We start from the raw sequence: 20,657 nt of genomic DNA, 5'->3' as shown, positions 1-20,657 counted from the left end.
GTATGTGTTTACGTTATCGTAATTTGAGTTTTGATGTGTTTTCTTTAACAAATGGTTACGGGTATTCCTAAGAGTGTTTATTATAATTAGTTCATGTTACGGTATAACGTTTTGAACTTCTGAATGGATAAACAGACAAGCATATATAGGAGAAACATAGTCCCCTTCGGCTATACACCGTGGCGGGTACGATATTAATTATGGTTAAACACAACAATGTTATCCATTTGACGATGACAAAGAAAGACCCCGGATACATTAAACACGTTTTTATACAAAAGCTAACTTTTAAGATAAATCGATTTGAAAAAAATACGTATTGTTTAATAGATAATACATAAATCGAGCATTAGGGATACTGTTGTCTTGAAAAATAATACCACGTTTCGGTAAAAATCCGTCAAGAAATCCTACCACACATATTTGTTTATCAATTTAAGTCGACATTTTTCCAGAATGATTGTTCATTTTAATGCTTTTCATCTAAGTGATTTAAATAGGTAAGACTTCATTTCAATATGGGATTTGGGTTTTGTGGTCTAAAGTTGATTACTTAATCATTCCTAGCAAAAACATGATACCAATAGGCAATACCATTCCTATAAATGTCTTGCTTTGAATGTCTGTATCATAAACAATGTAGTCCAGGTTTCATCAGTAATGAAATACTTTACTGTAAATAATTTGAGATCATTATGTGGGGTATGAACGACCTTTAGTGGAAGTGCTAGTTAATTACCATTGAGCGAAAGTTTTACTGATATTTTATACCGTTAGAAAAAAAAACTATTTTACTTTAGTTGTACAGATTGTACATGTATTAACATTTGTTTATATTCCTGAACTTTGCTACATGTTTAATCAATATGTTGAACGTTAACACGTTATTAATCCATTTTTGAAATATGACATCAAACTCAAGAAACAAATTACAGGATATATAATTACTTCAAGGGGCCGTCCAACAGATTTTGGCATGTATTGAAGCTTGTCATTGAATGCTTAATATTAATAAATTTAAACGTTTCCCCTAAAAATGTCCAGTAAAAAAAACAACATGATTACAATTTAAAAAAAGGAACAAAAGTAACCCTCGACAGGGCTCGAACAACTGACCCCTGGAGTCCTTGAGTAAAATGTCTCCCGCGTAATCCATTCAACCATCCATACTAATGCTTAAAGCGGATGTATTTTTATGTATATAAGAAATCCTCGTAGTATCCCAAAATACAACGACAACAACAGAACTTTCCAAATTATTCAATCGTTCTGCGTCGCACGACGCTTTAGATTGTTCAGGCTTTCAAATCATCAAAGGATGCATATAATAGACATTGAAGAGCATGGAAAATGGTTCGTATTACTATTTCCTCAAAAATATCATAACTAAAACGAAAATTTGCGAATCTGAAACAACTTTGTTTTTATTTTGTCAATTTACCAAAACGTGTTGGACGGCCCCTTTAAGTTTTATTCTATCAATATTAATTAATGTATAACTTAGTTGTTTAACTCTTCTGCATACAATTCAGTCATCCAACATCTAAAATCTGTATTGAATTGTTTAAAGCGTTTTGCTTGCCCTTAAAAAAGAAGATACGTAATTAACGGAATTGCTGTTAAAAATAATTGTTTAAGTTAACTGTATTTTAAAAAAGTGTAAGTAAAGTATTAGATAGTTATCACAATAAATTATATGAATAGAAACTAAATTATTAATAAGTTAATTGAAAACAACAATGTTCAACCTTATTCAGCCAAATTAGTGTCATCTTCCTCTTTTCCGATCACAAGCTAGATCGTCATTATTCTCAATTTAATAAATAGCTTGCGACGTTTATATAATTTTTAATAATATTAATAATGTGTAATTTGTCATGCTTAAGAAAGGATTTCCTTAAACAGTCGCTTCTTTCAACAGAAACTGGGAACAATACAATATAGTTATCAGTTAGAATATTGAATCAAACAAAGACAAAACAGTTTAACCCGCCCGATTGTATAACGAAACCGAACACCTGCCCAATAGTAAAACAAGTCTACCTTTGGTAAGAAGTCCTCCTCCTTCACTGTGTGCAGGCTGAATGTGCGGCAACTAGTATTTAAGGCGTGTAAACGATATACAATCTAAAAATAGTTTAATCTCTTGCCAGCTAAGACAAACAGTTGACGTGTTCATTCTCTTTCTCTTCCAAATCTCAGGCCTTTACTCTGTAATAGGTGTGTTATTCTTGATGACATGGACTGTTTGCCGAATTGTGCAGAAAAACATCCGTTTTAAAGTTGCAAGCGCAAAAGAGTAGGTATGCAAAGAATTGCATTGAGTATAAAAGCGATCGCGGTATAGGCGCCTGCACAAATGCAATTTACATTTAATTGGTGTGAAATAACAGCCAATAAGAGTTTTATACAATAAGCGGCAACTGTAATGGCTATTTTAGGAATTGAGTATATAATACGGGAGCCCCTCGAGATTCGGTGTTGAGTTATAGGTTAGACGGTAATTCGTCATTGAATGACAGATGTTAGATCTTAGACTTTAAACTTAAAAATGTCAAGGCGGGAAAATACCATTTTGATCACGCGATAGCGAAAATTACCTATGTGAACAATGTTATGTCAAAACAAGTGATGTCAATATGCAATATGCGTCGGATCTAGTATGTTTAATAAGCCCGTACAAACTAAAAATGGCTATATGTATTTAAGCCCGTTTTTAATATGTTTAATAAATGTGTTCATTTAAATCTTTAAAAAAAAAAGGGATACACGTTACACAGATGATATCAAACTACAACATGTTTGCACAGTTGTTCTAAAACAACATCTAAAACCCTCCTTAAAATGAACCGATTATATTTGTTTTCTGAAGCCAAAACTTACAATTTTATGTGATCACAATGTGACTCGGTCTTTGCAGGGAAACAATATATACATGTGCATGTATACAAACTGAATTGTGTAGAAACGATATTATGATATAGAGATTTACAATAACAGTGTTACCGCATATATGATTCAACCTCGATTAAACGTTATCAATATATTCATTGCCACAATGTATAGGCCAGGATTGACAATTATGAGAATTGCCGTACATTGAACCCAGGCTGTGGAATCCGTAGTGTAGTCTTTAAATTAGATATGCATCAACAAATGCTTTCTTTGAACTTAACTCAACCCTTGTCGAAATTAAAATATTTTCGTCGAAAATGAAAAAAAAAAAAACACTATTATTCACAATCCACGTTTGGGATCGGGTCCGCTTGTTTTTGGATGTGATCCTTATAACCATATTTTTAGAGAAAAGACTTCAATGAAATGTGTCAAAAACTAACAAGACCAGGTAACTCTCCAATCAGTCGTTCTTCAACATTCAACAGTTCTTAAGTACGGAATGATTTACATCTACTTTAAAATAAAGTCGACTATGTAGAACAGCAAACCAACTAGCACAATTTATAACTGGCCTCTCTGAACACGTTCCTGTAAACATAGTACAATATATGTTATTTATTCGTTTCATGCTTTATCTGTTTTGGAAATTGCGTTTGGGCTTTGAGGATTGGTTTATTGATGCAACAAATGTCTTCGGTAAATATATTTAAGGTGTTTTAGTGTTCTCGTAGATCTTCAAATACATAAGTGTTTACTGAAACCATTGATTTATAGCATTTTTGTGATTTAAAAGAGAAAATCCATTAATAAAAGAGTTGAATGCTTATATCAGTTGAAGTGTTTATAATCCACAATTTACATTACATTGTGGTCGTTTTGGCGTTGGTGGTAGTTTATGAAGATGATGATGATTATGATGATAAAAATAATAATGCTGCTAGTGCTGATGATGATAAAGATGACGATGGCGATTAAAAAGAAGATGGCAATCTTGATGACGACGGGGATTGTGATGGTTGTGGTGAAGTTAATAGTGATAATGATGGAGGTGATGATGATGATGATGACGACCTCTATGACGACGACGAGGATGCATATGACATTACCTATGTTGATGATGATAGTGATGATGCTTATGATGATGCTTATGATTAAAATGATTCTAACGATGATATTAATGATGCTGTCGACGCCAACAACGACGACGACGACGATGATGATGATGATGATGATGATGATGATGATGATGATGATGATGACGATGATGATAATGATAATAATAAACATGATGATAATGATGGTGGTGGTGTAGATTATGATGATGCAGCTGCCACTGCTGCTACTACTACTACTGCTTATGATGCTGCTGATGTTGCTGATGATCATAATGATGATCATCATGATGATGACTGTGATGAAGTCAATGAGGCTGCTCCTGCTTATGATGTTGCTGCTGCTGCTGAAGATGATGATTCCAACGTGTGAATGAGAGAAAGGAAACAAACGGAGGCAGGGAGGGAGGGAAGGAGGGAGGGAGGTGGAGGGAGGAAGGGAGGAGAGGAGGAGCAGGTAGAATGATGTAGAGAGAGAAGGGAGATATGAGAGAGAAGAGATAGATAGCAAAAGAGGATGAGAGCTCTATAGGAGAGAGAATAGAGAGAAGATCTAGAGAGCGAGCCACCAAGCCCGAGACAGTACAGCAGCGAGAGCGCGAGCAGTCGCGAGCATAAGTAGAGAGATCGCTAGCTATTAGTCTCTAGCTCTCTCCTCGGCTCTCTCTAGCTCGCGCTCGCTCCTCTCGTCTCTCTCCTCTCTCTCTCGCTCTGATCGCGGCTCTCTCGCTCTGCTCTCTCTCTTCGCTCTCTCTCTCTCTCTCTCTCTCTCTCTCGAGATACCGAGAGAGACCATCTAGAGAGAGAGACGAGAGACAGAGACAAGATACAGAGACAAACAGCAACAGATACCTAAACAATGAGAGAGGGAGAGAGAGAGTAATACATTTACATTTACAACATGCCCTACATTAATGTACATATAATTGTTAGTTTGACCTATAATTGTCATTTCAAGCTTAATCATTTAATGTTTAGGCGTGTGTGCGTTAAGCAATTGAGAGTAACATATATTATAAACAAATGAAACTTTGAAATTAAATCAGTATGCACAGATAAATGTGTGTGTAAAATGTACAAAAAAGCATCATAAGCTGATGCATAATAATAATGCACAATTAGATATATAGAGTTCAAAATTGTTTTTACACAATACAAGCAAAGTATTAAATTAAGTTCACATTAGACGTTGTGGTACAAAAACAAAAATAAGTTATTTAATACAACATAAAAATAAACACATTTCGATGGCTGGAGGCATTGGTCAAAATAAACAAATAAAGTTATAGTTTATGTCTTAAATATTACTAAAACTAAAAGCGAATTAATGTGCACTTGTTTTTATGTATATGCATAAATCGGATGTTACAATTGTGCTGAGAGTGACTTCATGAAGTTCATGCCCCGAGAATTGTTCTCTTTATTGGTTAAAGAAAGCACAATTGAATAGCTAGTGATTTTCAGAGCCAACGTCACCACTGTATACACGTTCTTTCATATTAGGCGAGTTTAATTCATTTTTTATCGAAGGATGGGTTTGTTTGAAACTTTTTAATATTTGTCGTTTGTGTGTTTGCTTTAAACGTGTGTGTCATTGTGTTTGAAATTCGGTAAGTAGTTTATATTTAAGTAGGTGTTGTTTATTACTTTGTGTTATGAAAATACGTTTTTCCCATAGGTCATTTTAGTCTACTGAGGTGAGTTTCCTTAATTTTGTTGGCCCACTTAGAATCAGAGTTTGGAAGAGCCCTTATGTTTTTGGAGATTTTCTGATCTTTGCCTGTTCAGTTTCTTTTCCATTATAATATCATTTTACATTTAATGTTAATTGCTTTAAAATTTCTGCTCAGGTCTTCGTATACCAAGGCCATTCAGCTAGATTTTCTATTATTTGCATTCTTGTCTAATACCTTTTTCTGAGATGAAGAGCTAGGATAAATTACTGTTTCCGGAAATGTTTGATTTGATATTATTGTACATATTTTGAATCAATTGAAGGAATTTGCCATTATTATGATTAAGTAGTTTATACCATAGGCATGCACGCCATACGTTATCGAAAGCTAGTAAAAAATCTATAAACTCACATCAAGGTTTTGTTTTCTCTTTTTCATGATTTTTATTAATGAGCGCAAAGTTGAGATATAGTCAGAAAATGAATAGCCTTTTATGAAATCAGCTTGATTATCGTACAAGCTGTTACTTTTTTTTAAGAATAGAGTAAGCCTGTCATTCATTCCAGATGTAAAGAGTTTGCCTAAACAGATGAGAATAGTAATCGGACGGTAGTTTTTTTATATCTTTTCGATCAGCTTTGATTTAAATATGGCGAAATAATACCATTTAACCAACTGTGTTGGATAAAGCCGGTTTCCAGGACACAAATGAATAATTTAGTGTAAATTAGTGTAAAGGCTTAATTAATTCGTAAAGGATATTGTCAAATGGGCTTAGTATTCTTGAGTTTTTTAGTTTCAGTATGTATGTTTCTATTTGTTTGTTAGTTATACGGTTGTTTAGTATGTCGCAATCTAAGATATCAAAACACGAAATTGAAGTCCAGACACAGTATCAGCAACAACAACAACAAAAGTGGAATTTGCAGTCAAACTGCGGGGAATCACGTTGTTTTATTTTGATATGGAATACGGAAAATGGCGGCATAATTGTCTCGGTAAGAGTAACGTTTTTGCTTCTCGTACTTAAATTCGATATATTAGATTGAAATGATGTAGCCTATCATATGCGGAATCGAAATCCGCGTCTAATGATATCTTACTTATATAAATTAACTACCTACTTTTTCATATACCCTTTGAATTTATTTCAAAGTGAATTATTTAAAATGATTTCACGGAATAAAGACATTGTGTCTTATATTTCATAAAATTATTATAGGTCATACCATATTATTGCATGAGAAATTTGAGAAACATAATTTGGAATATGTATGATATTCTGGACGGCTTACCACTTAATATGTAAATAAATAAACGCGTAAATAAAAAATGATATGTTTCACGGAATACAATGTGTATGATATGTTTCACGTAACAATTGTTAGAGAGCTAGGTAAATATTTATGTTCAGACTTTGGTTGTGTCGGTTTTTGCGGCAAGGCTTTTCAAAGCGCCTCGGGGTTAAGAGATCATGAAAGAAAACATACGGGGTAGCGCCATACAAATGTTGTGGACGGATGTTCTACAGCAAAGCTAATTTAACAAGACACAGGTAAGATGGTATTGTGAATATTAGGCATTTTCAGAAATGTTAGTGAGAAAAACATTGTGTATTTAAGCACAGATGACTATTCCCCCCTCCCCCATTATATTTTATAACTGTGTATAGCCGATTATTCCGACACATTGCAACCAAAATTAGTTCGAAATCGGTAAAATATTTACGTTGCCATTTTTGTAATTGCTGATGCTTGCTCTTTAGAAATGTACATACCCATTGACAGCACACGGAATGTATACTCCATTGGTACGAAGCATTTTCGAAAAAGAAAACCAAAATCACCAGGTTTATTCGATTGTGTTTTGTCATTTATGATCAAAAAACGTTTCGCATATTTGGATGGATCGATTTCATGCCGGGACATGAGTTTCAAGACAATACTCAAACTTCGTTGCACCGTTTTTAGTGGCGGATGTGACACATTTCGTATCTTCTAGAATGACAAAAGTTTAAAAACATTCGCATTGGATCAAGTTAAATCTACTATTTTTTGCTTCATAAAACGTCAAATCACCCCATAAAATATGAATTACTTGACCAGTTGTTTGATGGTTAAACAGCAATGTTTTATTTTGAACTACAGGAATGCGAGGCACCAAAGTCTCACGTGTAGATCTTTTGTTTTTTCTTGTATGTTTTCTTATGCACACTGGTCTTTTCTTTGATGTAGGTGCGCATGACATAACGAAACTAAAGATTTTGCCTGCGAGACATGTGGGAGGTCTTTCGCAATGATGGCAGACCTAAGAGCGCACATGACACACCATCAAGAAGCGACGTTTAAATGCGACAAATATGGTCATCAAATGAATAGGAGAAACCAATATGATGATCACATGGCTATGCATCTTGGGGCGAAGAATCATGCATGCAAATGAGGAAAGACATACACTCACACGCCGAATTGTATATGCATCAGAACTTATGCAAACATGATAAAAAGGGAAATACTAATGCTGTTGCAAGTAATAATACGCCATCAGCTTAAGAAAACGCAACACATTTTGACCCAATGTATAGTAAGTGATTCATGTCATTTGATCGTATAGATGCAATTTGTACACAGCCATATCGTGATGATTATCCTCAGGGAGAGTGATACGCTTTTGTTTATTATTTTAGTTTTTGAAGGTGATAATGGTGATTTTGTTGTGCTATGTTCTCATGATTAACACTGTGATTTAATTCAATTATCTGTGAGATTGCTGATTAGTGAACACATAAACGCAAATCCATGTTTCCTATTATTATTTTGAAATAAATAAAGCAAAATAGCGTTTTGTTATTTTACAATCATTTAGAAACTGCTATGTATAAGACATCCAAATTAAGGCGGCAGTTTACATTTGAATAGCTTAAATTAGCCCACACCCTTTTGAAAGTATAGAATTTAATATTGCATATTAAGTACATGACAATGTTACAAAATTAGTTTGTATGCAACATATATAATAACATACCAGCATTAAATTGAAAATCTGTTAACCATTTGGATGAATATTCACAACACACTTCTTAGACATCAGTCAATATGCTGCATCGGCTGCTATGTCTCAAACTCTATAGCATGTGATAATAACTTAAACAACGCTAATATAAGACGTGGGAATGACAAACAATATGTGAATAAATTGTACCCTGATTTTGAATAGTTTTAACTTTTAATTTGTAAATCAAACTGCCGTTTTTGAAAATTGACAGATCAAAAATATTTTTTCTGCCATACTGTGTTTTATTTTCGTTAATTAATGCCCATCTTGTCAGATGGCAGGTTTTCTTCGCGCGTTTCCCAACGTTAACCGAAGGACCCGAGCTGTGAAGACGTCATTGAGGAAGACATTGTGCCCATCTTCTTTCTTCCCTTTCGATCTTTTTGTTTGTACACAGTCAAAACGGGGGTGCCTTCTACGCAGATTCTGCATTAACCTGGTGGAGCAAATACGATTTCCCCAGACTCTTCTGCAAGGTTGTAGAAGTGCGAGCGGCTCGTGCGGTAGGAGAGACATCTGCGAAAATTAAGCATAATACGCACATTAAAAACAATGCACTTAGGTTAGATATTCCATTATTAAGACAAAACTTCAGTAAAGTGAAGAGAGGGTCGCGGTTAATTTATGTGTAAGAGTTTACGCCATTTTCAAAACATGGTCGATCATACGTATCACGGCTGCCAGTTAACCTAACCGTACTTTGTCCTGGGCTTTACCGGTACTAAGTGCTAAAACATATACTAGTAACTGAGAAAATATCCGACGTTTTATTTTTCGCCTTTAGACAATACGTGAAACATATCATACAATTAACGTGAAACATATCATAAATTTGTATTCCGTGAAACATATCATTTTTGTTTTTTTATTTATTATGCAGAAACCGCGATGTTTTCAGACTCTCAGACAATTTGTTTGTAATGTAAAGAAAACCTGGTATATATTTAAAAAGAAAAGGATTTGAGGAATGTCGATAGTTATCATATTTGTGAAGAATTCATTTAAATCCGTGAATACTACCACTGTCATGCATTCGCATGTGTACGAATTCAAAGGATAAGCAAGAAAATACTCAGTAACACATGACATGTAAGGTACCATTACACGCGGAATTCAATTTCGCATATGAAAGGCTACATCTTAGCAAATTAAAATCAAACATTTAGGTACAAGAAGAAAAAATTATACTCTTACCGAGACAATGACGCCGCCATTTTCCGTGTTCCATATCAAAATAAAACCACGTGATTCCCCGCAGTGAGTCAAAGATGTTATTAAACGGCTATGTATTTAGTTAGCATGATGTTCTGTGCAATTAATAAGTTCACATGCAAATTAAAACATGGCTACTTAAATAATCAATCCATCAGTTGTAAAGAAAAAAGTAAGGAAAGTTGCATTCACAGCCAAATGTTATATCCTTTAGTTTAGTGTTCATGTATGCAAGGTATATCATAGCCACACGCTAACCACCTGTGCCTAGAAATGACTTAAACTTTAAGATTAGATCAAGACTACCCGACGAGGTTAATTGGGCCCACCTCCACCAGATTGGTCAGTTTTTAGTTAGTATTTTCCGAAATGGTCAGTTGTGGTTAGTAGTGTCCATAATTGGGAGCTACGTTGGAGATCGACCAAAGCGGTCATATTTATTCATTTTCGAACGTAAGCGTTAAATTGATGTAATAATGACACAAATCCTTGCATTTAATTTGTCAGAAAACGGAAAAGCGGGGTGCCCGTACGTTTTTGCTTAGAGTTTAAGGCCGTTTCGACAAGTTTGGTTATATATGGTCGATCTTAAAGGAACATTCTCGGTAGAACAACATGTGAATTCCACGGTACTTCTGCTGAATACAGCTTTGCCATCTTTGAATCAGCGATAGAAGGCGAATATTCTTAGATGAAATCATCAATCCAGGATCGCACCGGTACTTTTTGCAAATCAGTGTTCGAAAGATTATCGCAATATCTGGCTCTGGCAGTGTGGCCTAGGCGAGTCGCAATTATTTAAGGCATTCTTTGTGGGTGAATGCATGGCTATTTCTGCGTTTAGCTTCTTTATGCGGCCGGTACACGGTAGAAGGAATTTGGTGAAGACGACAACGGCGCAATTAATGACATAGCATTATATGTTAAACTGCAGAATTGAATATTCATAAAACATAACTGAATACACATTATGTGTTACCATTATATTGTATCACTATAAAAATAAACATAAAAGTATGTATTTGTTCACAGAATGTGTTCGCAAAAACTACCTATGATATAACCAATTACCTTTACGGCATTTAATAACATGATGATTTTGGAAATTTAGTAATTAAAAAGTTTGTGTTGTTTCATATATATATACCAAGTCAACATTTATTGTTTACTTACTAGTATTTATTGATAATCGATGATCCAAGCTTTATTCTTCGACGTGTGTATTTGGTTTCGTATTGTACTGTTTTGTACTGTTTGGCAATTGGTCACTTGCCTGAAGGAAAGGACCAACAAATTGTATATGATAAGAATGCAATACTACTCCAGCAGCTGGAGTTTCACTTCTTTTTATTGATTATAATATGTCGAAACATGAAGTTATGTGTTGTTTTACAATTAAGTTAAAAATAAAAACAAATTGTTTTGTTATTTTGTGTCCCGTTGATTTTCCTTGCAGTAGACTTTCATATCTTGAACTGTATTTTATCACGTGCTATACCTTGTTTTAAATGTAATACAGACATTGCGTATTGTTTATGTACACATGTGTAATCCAATATTTTTAAGCGTGTTCATTGGCTACAGAATCGATAACTAAGCAATTGCATGGCTTCATTTTAATGAAATGAGGTCGTCAACATGAAATGACGTCACGATAGTTTACATCTTTTAGATCTATAAGTTTGGTAAATTAATATGTATTTTATTTAGTTTAAAAGTACATATATGTTGTTTAAAGATTACGGCTTTAAATTCCAAAAGGATCAGGTATCTTATATTTGTTATTGTGTACGGAGGATTATAGTTGACACTGTTAGTTACAAAATACGTTTATATTCACGAAAGTAAAGGAAATAACTAACAGTAGGCTAAGTTGACTGATAAACGGGGATCAGGTATTTTTAACTAGATTGATACTCGCGCCAGTTAATCGTCGTCGTAGAATATCGTTGCACATATATTTAACATAAATTGAAGGCAACAATATTTACAAAAATAAAAAGAACATATTATTCTTAAGTCAGTTCATCAATATACCAGTACAAACTCTGCGATATGACAGTGCGACTCCAAAATAGTTGTACATTAACTAAAATAATGGCACATGTACTACAGTCTTGTAACTAACATACAATTTAATACAATTTTATCGTACTTTGTGTTGCTGAAATAATGTTATAGTTTTATCACATCTGTCACACTTTGGCCAATCTTAATAACAGCAGTCCAGTTAGCACAGACACATCAATAACTGGCTTCTTAAGCCAAGAAATATAAGAATCGATTGGGTCAATTTTGACCACACCTAACCATTTCGGAAATACTGACCGCAACTGACAATACTGGAAGATGTGATCACAACAGACCATTTTGCACAAGACTAACAAAAAACTAACCATTCTGGTGGAAGTCGGCCCAAAGAACCTCGTTGGGTAATCTAGATCTTACCTTAAAGTTTCAGTCATTTAACTTCAACTTATCATTTTCAACATGGCGTACAAAGGTGTGTGACATGTATCGTTTATGTATATTAACACATATCGGCAGATGAATTTTTTACGACATTTATCGTAAAAGTTGAGGCATATATCATCAGTAAGATTTGCGACATGAATCTTTTCTTGCGACATTTATTGTCCACGCTGCGACAAATCTCGTTGCTTGCGACATATATAGGCAATGCGACATTTTACGGTACTACAGCAGCCTTCCTTATCTAAGCAATAAAAATGTTCGGTCAAAATTGAACACGACCTGTCCTCCTGGTTTTCAATACAGTGTTTCTCTAGATTTTGAATTATTAGGCATCGTTATACAATTGTTCGTTTGATCATTTACACGAGTTTGCTTTGTTAAAAAGATTCTTAAAATTAATCTCCCACCTTTTAAGAATACTATTTATGTCGTGTATAATGTCGCCGTTTTCGTCAAGTATTTCCGTGAGTATTGTAGAGCCTTGTTTTCGGCCTAGTAATTTAATGTGGTGCCGAAATTGTTTTGGATTCTCTGTGAATATTTTCTCAAGTTCAATTTGCTGGTGCCGTTCGCTTGGTCGTTTACGCTTTTCGATCTCCATTTCGAGCCGCCTTTGTTTGTACTTATATAACTGTTTATGTCTGTATTTGTCGAGTTGAGTTCCAGTGCATTTCAAACAGTCATATTAACGTTCGCTCACATCTTTGAATAGGTCGTCGAGAATGCTATCCCACTACGGGTTTGATTTATTTCGATATGATTCTTTCAGCGTTTTTGATGTGCACTTATAATTCGACGTTTCGATAAGTTCATTGCAATATACGTCACATACAGAACGGTATGAGTCCACAACATTATGATTGCAAATGCAGCATTGAGTTTGATCTTTCATCGTAGCTTGACTGTTGGTTTCTATAAAGTCAGGGAGACTTTATACATTCATTAAACCTTTTGCCGCTAATCAAATTATCGTTATTTTCATAAATAGCTCGACGCCAGGCATGAACAAGTATGTTTAATTTACCTTTGATTTGACAATATATTACCGAATGGTCAGGCGTCGAGCATTCCGATTTTATAGAGAACTTCACGCATACGTTATTTACATCGTGCACTTAAAATGTTTTAAATAAGTCAATGTTTGAATGTGGGGTAAATACGTAAACAAGAACCGCCTTGCCGTTTGCTGAGATAGAGGTAAAATTGCCATTTTATGGCGTAATTCGTTCATTCAGTGGGCTAATTTTTTTCTCGCGTAATAATTCCAGGAATTACTCGTCATGTTTCTTTGTGTGTGAAATTCATTACTTTTCTAGAGGGGTGTTGTCTATGTTGTATATCTATGTCGCTGGGAACGAGATTTTGACCCGCTTGGCGCTGACGTCTTTACGTCGTCTGACGTCTTTACAGAGTAAAGCGACGTTGAGCTGTGGCTACCGGTTTGCATACTTGTGCAAACCACTTTGGGTAATACACAAAAGTTGCATCTTGTTGAACCTAAACCGAAAATATTAAGTCCGTTTTTGTCATTCACATCTAATCACAAGCACACGCATTTTAAGGGCATGGTTTTAATCAAAACATGATGCACCTTTTAAATACAGTACACATGTGTAAGGTTACAGGTTTTTACATGTCAAAAATTGAATTCTTCGCTTTTAACTACAGGTACTGATAATACAACTACTATTTTCTTAAAAAATAAGGAATTGCTAAATTTTATATAATAATATAACAGGAAAAAAATAAATTGCAATACTTACTTGTGTATATCATGACACTCCCTTAATGTCTCGAGTGAAATCGAATGTACGTTGAAATGAATTATATGGGATTTCATGTGAAGTGAAGTTTTGGATGTTCCGCCTCTCTTAGAATAGTATTTTGGTTTGCCTGTTAGTTTCATGTTTCTTCCTCAGTACTGGCGTATGGTCAAATAATTACACAATAAAATAGAACAATTACAAACAAAGCAGAGTATTGCATTATTTGTTAAATTAATAAAACATACGATCACATTCTTGGTTTACATGCTTGGAATACGGACCCTTTCACGTCCGTTACTTTTCTTTTCCGGTAGTTTGGGCTTACACTGGAATATTCTCGAAACACTTTGGAAAAGCTTACATGATAGTAAGGCCCAGGTAAGTGTGCTATAAACCTCCCAATAAATCAATTATGAATAGATAATTTTAAGTAAATGTGGTACCCAAATATGCATTCCCACACTTGTTGCTGTTTGTAAAGACAAATGAATTAACGATGTTAAACTTTTCATTGCATACTAAATAAACGTGTTACGAACACATGAATCAGTTAATACAATGAGCAAACATCACTATTGCTCACACATAACTATAAATCCGACTCACCTCTCTTTATGTGAATATTGTAAATGAGTGTTTTGTTACAACATGTATCATTGAGATTCCATCCACTCAATGAATCATAGTTTCATATAACATAAAACATAATCTTACTGACCAATATTAAATGTTGTCTTCGTATATTTAAAGCACAGTAACACATGTGAAAACATGTGGCGGTAAATGATCTGTATTGATGTCGTACGAATATTACATATCAAAGTATACATTACATTAACATCTTTAATGCTTGTTTTGTTTCACATACATTCGCTGTTTGGAGTTACACAATATTGAGTTTTCGAAACACCATGCATGTACATGTGTAATCTAAAAACAGTTGAGATGCCTCGTGGCCTCTGTATAACTGCGTGTTATACAGTTGGGACGTTATATTACCAATCCATAACTGCGTGTAAACTTTAATCAGTTGGGACGTTCAATGACCACGTTATAACTGTGTTTATCATAAAAAACACTTGGGACGTTCAAGGACCACTAAATAACTGTGGTTATCTTGAACCAGTTGGGACGTTCAATGACAACTTTATAACTGTGTTTATCTTGAACCAGTTGGTACATTCAATGACCACTGTATAACTGCGTGTTATCTAGAACCAGCTGGGGTGTTAGGATGGCCATGACCATTGTACAACTGCGTGTTATCTAGAACCAGTTGGGGTGTTAGGATGCCCATGACCACTGTATAACTGCGTGTTATCTAGAACCAGTTGGGGCGCTGCATGATCACTGTATAACTGCGTATTATGTAGAACCAGTTGGGGCGTTTAATGACCACTGTATAACTGCGTGTTATCTAGAACCAGTTAGGGTGTTAGGATTCCCATGATCACTGTATAACTGCGTGTTATATAGAACCATCTGGGGTTTTAGGACGCCCATGACCACTGTATAATTGCGTGTTATGTAGAACCAGTTGGGGCGTTAGGATTCACATGACCACTGTATAACTGCGTGTTAAGTAGAACCAGTTTGGGTGTTCTATGACCACTGTATAACTGCGAGTTATGTAGAACCAGTTGGGGTGTTAGGATGCCCATGACCACTGTACAGCTGCGTGTTATCTAGAACCAGTCGGGGTGTTAGGATGCCCATGGCCACTGTATAACTACGTGTTATGAAGAACCAGTTGGGGCGTTAGGGTGCCCATGACCACTGTATAACTGCGTGTTAAGTAGAACCAGCTGGGGCATTAGGATGCCCATGACCACTGTATAACTGCGCTCCATGTCAACTGCATAGCTCCGTGTTAACTGGAACAAGTTGAGATGTTGCATAACCACTTTATAACAGCGCATTAATTAGAACCGGATGTCACAGTGTATGGCCATGTTAGGAATTGTATTTTATTAGAACCAGTTGTGACGCTGTGTGACCAATATATTACTGCGTGTAAACTAGAACCAGTTGGGGCGCTCCATGACAACTGTTAAGCCGCGCGTTAACTAGATCCAGTTGGATGACCACTGTATAGCTGCGTGTTATCTAGATTCAGTTCGGGGGCTCTATGACACTGTATAACTGCGCGTTATAAAGGACACTTTGTTACGCTCCAAGAGCGCTGTATAACCGCGTGTTATATAGAAACCGTTGTTACGTTCTCTGACCACTGTGTAACGGCTTGTTATCTAGAACCAACGGCAATGATATTGTGTGTTAGAAGAGTACTATACGCCCGAGTTGACAGAATATTCGTGTTATATAAAATACTCATAATATGTATGTAACTAGCATTTAAAGACCGCAATTCGAAAGCCGTATTTGAAAGATTTCCAAAACTTTACGTTTGACTGTTTCGCATGCAATTACAACACCAAACATAGCGAATGTAACGCAAGATGTTTGTTCCAAAGACAGTTAGCCATAGACGCATGAGGTATTATATTTTATAGTTGTTTTTTTCAACCGCCTGTTGTAGCGGGCGATGGTCAGGTTATGATAAAAAGTATATATGCAATTCAACAGTTTAGGTATGGAAATTAGTACCATATTTTTTCAACTATCGACATTTAATGTCTAGGGAGATACACTGAGACATAGTATTTCCATGCTTTATTTTCTTGTCAAAGAGATTTCATTACCAAAATGAAAAGAAGGCAAAACCGTGTACTCTATAGCCGGTCATTTAAGTTTCTATTTGTATAATTTATATATCTTGATAGCAATGCTGAAGTGAAGATCATTGTGGCATGTTGATAAATTTATCCATGACAGCGGGTTGTGTAGTGGCGTAATTGGAGACCTAGCGGGAAAGTTGTCAGGTGTCTAAATAATTCACTACAGGATCTGAGGATTTGAACAAACAAGTTGAAATGATCTATTACTTTAATAGTCTAGTATGAACGGAGGTCCACCATGCATGATTGGAAGTGTTTTTTTAATATGCTGATGATGTTCTACATTGCCTCGGGTGAAAGAAAATTGTTGTTCCCAAGAAAAAAAGTGTTCCCATGGGGTCTAAATCCAAGATGGCCGCCAAGATGGCCGACCAAAAACCTTGAAAATACCATTATTTCGCAAATGACACTAACAACATTTATTTTTTTAGATTTTGGTAAGCTTTTTAATTTAAGCAATTAATAACATATTATTCTTATTGAACAAAATACATTTTTTGGTGAAATATTATACATTTTATGAAAATAATGACTATATTAATGAAAAAAGCTACCAAAAACATGATTTTTTGGCGTATGACATGTTTCAATTTGTACCTGAACAGCAGTTTAAATACAATTATCATCCTAACTACATTTATGTACACGTACGGGACTAAGGAATATAATAATATAACATTTCATGTGAATATAATCAATAATTATGATATATAAGACAATAAAAGTGGGTGGGGTAAATAACAAATTTGAAGAACAAATTCCTAATGTGCATGTTAATATATTTTGAGACGTACTAGCTTTTTAAACTTGTTATGTTTATGTATAAAGATTGTTTCTGACACTAACTGCATTCACAATGTTTTTTAATATTAAATGCATTTCTCTAACTGATAATAGTATTTTTACCGTTAAAAAACACGAAAACATATCATGTATATACAAAAGTAACGCATTATAATTTCTGATAGTAAGCAAATAACAGATAATGTGGTAATATTTCACTTCAATGGTAAGAAGCCAAAAAATATAAATTAAAAATACTTGTTTTAACACAAACAGTACCATTAAAAACATACTTTAGAGCGTGAATGTGTTTTTTTTGGGGGGAGTGGTGGGGGTTGATGAGGGAGATATTGATTTTCTCGAACTGGAAACGACAATGTCAGATACGGATTAATCCTCATCTGACAGTGTCATTTCCAGTTCGAGGAAGTCAACATCTTCCTCATCTTCTTCTTTCTCATCAAATTCTGTGTTCACATGGCCCAGAATGTCAATTAAACTTGAAGGAAGAATTGGACCCTTGGCCCATAATGGCTCCAACACATTGTCCTTTACAATCCATCCTTGATTATCGTCAAATGATTCTGGACACTCTATTGTGGAGTTGTTGGCCTTCTTCAATATGGCAAGACGATAGTTTGTCCTGAAGACATGCTGACATAGGTTGTCCTGGCAAGGTGGTAACCTTGAAAGGTCAACTTTAGACTTAACAGTCAAAACTTCGTCTTCTCCAACCATTTTCTTTAGAAGAAGTGCTCGGCATGTGTTTACATATTTTTCCCTTGGGAATCCATATATCAAACAAACAAATGCTTCAAGCATTTGTATCACTTCATCCGCCGCTACCCATGCATCTCCCAACGTCCTACAAAGTGAAGACAAAAAGAATACTTATATATATATATATGTATATATATTATATGAAGATTTGATTTTTTATTTTATTCCAATTAAACGTGTGTGGGAGAAAATCTCATGAATTGTGTTTTCATGCACATACCTGAATGTTTCTAGATATTTTGGATAACTTTGTAACTTTCTGAGTGGTATTATCTTTCCCTTGCCCTTAAATGCACTTGTCACATCTTCTCCAGTGAAAACGTGAAGACCTAAGAGGGCCGCGCAATAGTTGACACCTAGAGCTTCTGATAGTTCACTGATGTTCAGCACCTATTTCAAATATAATATTGTAATTGAATTAATGTGTTGGTTCTCTCTCTTCTCTCTCCTCTCTCTCTCTCTCTCTCTCTCTCTCTCTCTCTCTCTCTCTCTCTCTCTCTCTCTCTCTCTCTCTCTCTCTCTCTCTCTCTGTACATATACTGAACAAAATAGTTATGTTTTGAATTGTTCAAACCTTTCTCTGTTTCCCTGTACCAACACTATGGCAGACTTGTATCCGAGCTTTGCACCATAGTGCATATATAGGACCACTCTGGTATCTGTTTCCTCTTGATTTGAAGCCAAGCTGTGAATTTCCTCTGTCTTCACCTGGAATATAATAAAACTTCAAATAGCGTGACATTGTTTTAAGGCAAATAAGCTAAAACTTTATAAGCGTGAAACAAACATTATTTTCATAAAAAACATATATACATTAAATGTATAATTGCACTTTAAAACGTGATAGTGTATACCTCATTGTTAGTTGTTTGCAATTTGTATGCCCTGCAACTAACGACCACTATTGCTGTTCCACACCTCTTAAGTTTGGATGCTGCCGTTTTACTTCCCCATACGCGCAGTAAGAGGTTACAAAGCTGCATCTTGTTGTCATCATTTGATAAGAATTCTTTAAAATCGACTGGACGACGAGTTGCCGGTCCATCAATGTTAAACTTCCGACAGCAGCCCCTTCACATTCTCTCTTGTCCTTTTATTGAGTTTGGAAATTAACTATCGGTGGAAAAGACAAAATCCTTTTTTAAAACCATTATGTCTAATAACTGTAGACATATATCACCAAATGTTGGTGCAAGGTTTGTTAGCTCATGGAATAATGCATTACCATCTTGTATAAATAATGTGGCATTATTTGGAGATGATGAAGGTGCCACATCCTGTAGAATTGCATTCATAAGGGTAGCTTTATTGGTCTTGCACAAAAAACCATCAGGGGTACCAAGGCTATGTGGCACTGGCGTGAGCGGATACCGCATAAGTTCATCCAGATCTAAGGCATGGTTTGAAGACTGAGCCTTGACTAGAAGCATAAAGGCTAGATTACTCTGCTCCTGATACTGGACAACCTAAAACGAAACCAAATCAAACACGGAACTGTTATAATTAAAAGTAATGAAAATGTAACTCAGAGAGTTACTTTCAGAAAATAATAGAAGCATCTTAGCCACAAACCTGGGCTGTTTTAACAATTGAAATATCACGTGGCTCTAAGTTTTTGCACAATGTGATATATTATAAAGATGTATTACTTTTCCTTGCGGTGCAGTTAGCTTTACTGTTTTGTTGGCAGCCTCCTTTGTTTTCAATCTATTCCTTGGTATAGGGTCGAAAAACCTGGATGGCGCTGCTCCACTTGTCAGTCGTTCAGATATAAATTTTGCCTTGGCTTCTTTCCCTATTAAATCTGCTCGAAGAACATCATGCTCAGCATCAAGAGGAATTGGAGCACCAGATGCGAGACTGCACACAAGATACTTTACTTAAGTTCTGTTAAGACTGGTTGGACTACTTTATGATTATTGAAAAACAACAACATGACGGAACCAAATTAGTTTTAAATGTGTTTATATTTATATCATATATATATATATATGCCTTATTATCATTAACAATTAACGTATATGTACCTGTATAAATGTATTTTGTGCATTGGGAACAATCCTCGGAGAATGATATTTTTTGATTAGGGGTTTCACTAGCTTTCCAATGACTTAAGCGATCCTGATTTTTGGTAAAAGCTTGGTAGCATCCACGATGGTAACC

General features: G+C 35.2%; 1 protein-coding gene and 1 long non-coding RNA gene across 2 annotated transcripts; both read right to left on the bottom strand.

Moving 5' to 3' along the window:
• Nucleotides 1-17,480: 17,480 nt before the first annotated feature.
• Nucleotides 17,481-18,867, bottom strand: LOC127863729 (uncharacterized). The gene is made up of 2 exons (XM_052403369.1): nt 18,715-18,867; nt 17,481-18,579 (listed from the first exon to the last, which is right to left on the bottom strand). Exon 2 carries the CDS (start codon nt 18,534-18,536, stop codon nt 18,105-18,107), a length of 432 nt encoding a protein of 143 aa, XP_052259329.1. The 5' UTR covers nt 18,537-18,579; nt 18,715-18,867; the 3' UTR covers nt 17,481-18,104.
• Nucleotides 18,868-19,095: 228 nt separating this feature from the next.
• Nucleotides 19,096-20,298, bottom strand: LOC127863730 (uncharacterized). The gene is made up of 3 exons (XR_008041160.1): nt 20,144-20,298; nt 19,349-19,960; nt 19,096-19,202 (listed from the first exon to the last, which is right to left on the bottom strand). It is a non-coding gene; the product is annotated as an uncharacterized LOC127863730 (long non-coding RNA).
• Between the last annotated feature and the right edge of the window lie 359 nt (nt 20,299-20,657).

Source organism: Dreissena polymorpha, unplaced genomic scaffold (genome assembly GCF_020536995.1).
Source record: "Dreissena polymorpha isolate Duluth1 unplaced genomic scaffold, UMN_Dpol_1.0 chrUn031, whole genome shotgun sequence".
Taxonomy (NCBI): Eukaryota; Metazoa; Mollusca; class Bivalvia; order Myida; family Dreissenidae; genus Dreissena; species Dreissena polymorpha.
The sequence above is the reverse complement of the archived record's forward strand: the minus strand, read 5'-3'. Positions and strand labels throughout refer to the sequence as shown.

Coding starts and splice junctions, on each gene's coding strand:
- LOC127863729 (XM_052403369.1), bottom strand. CDS start 18,536: ATGCTTGAAGCATTTGTTTGTTTGATATATGGATTCCCAAGGGAAAAA.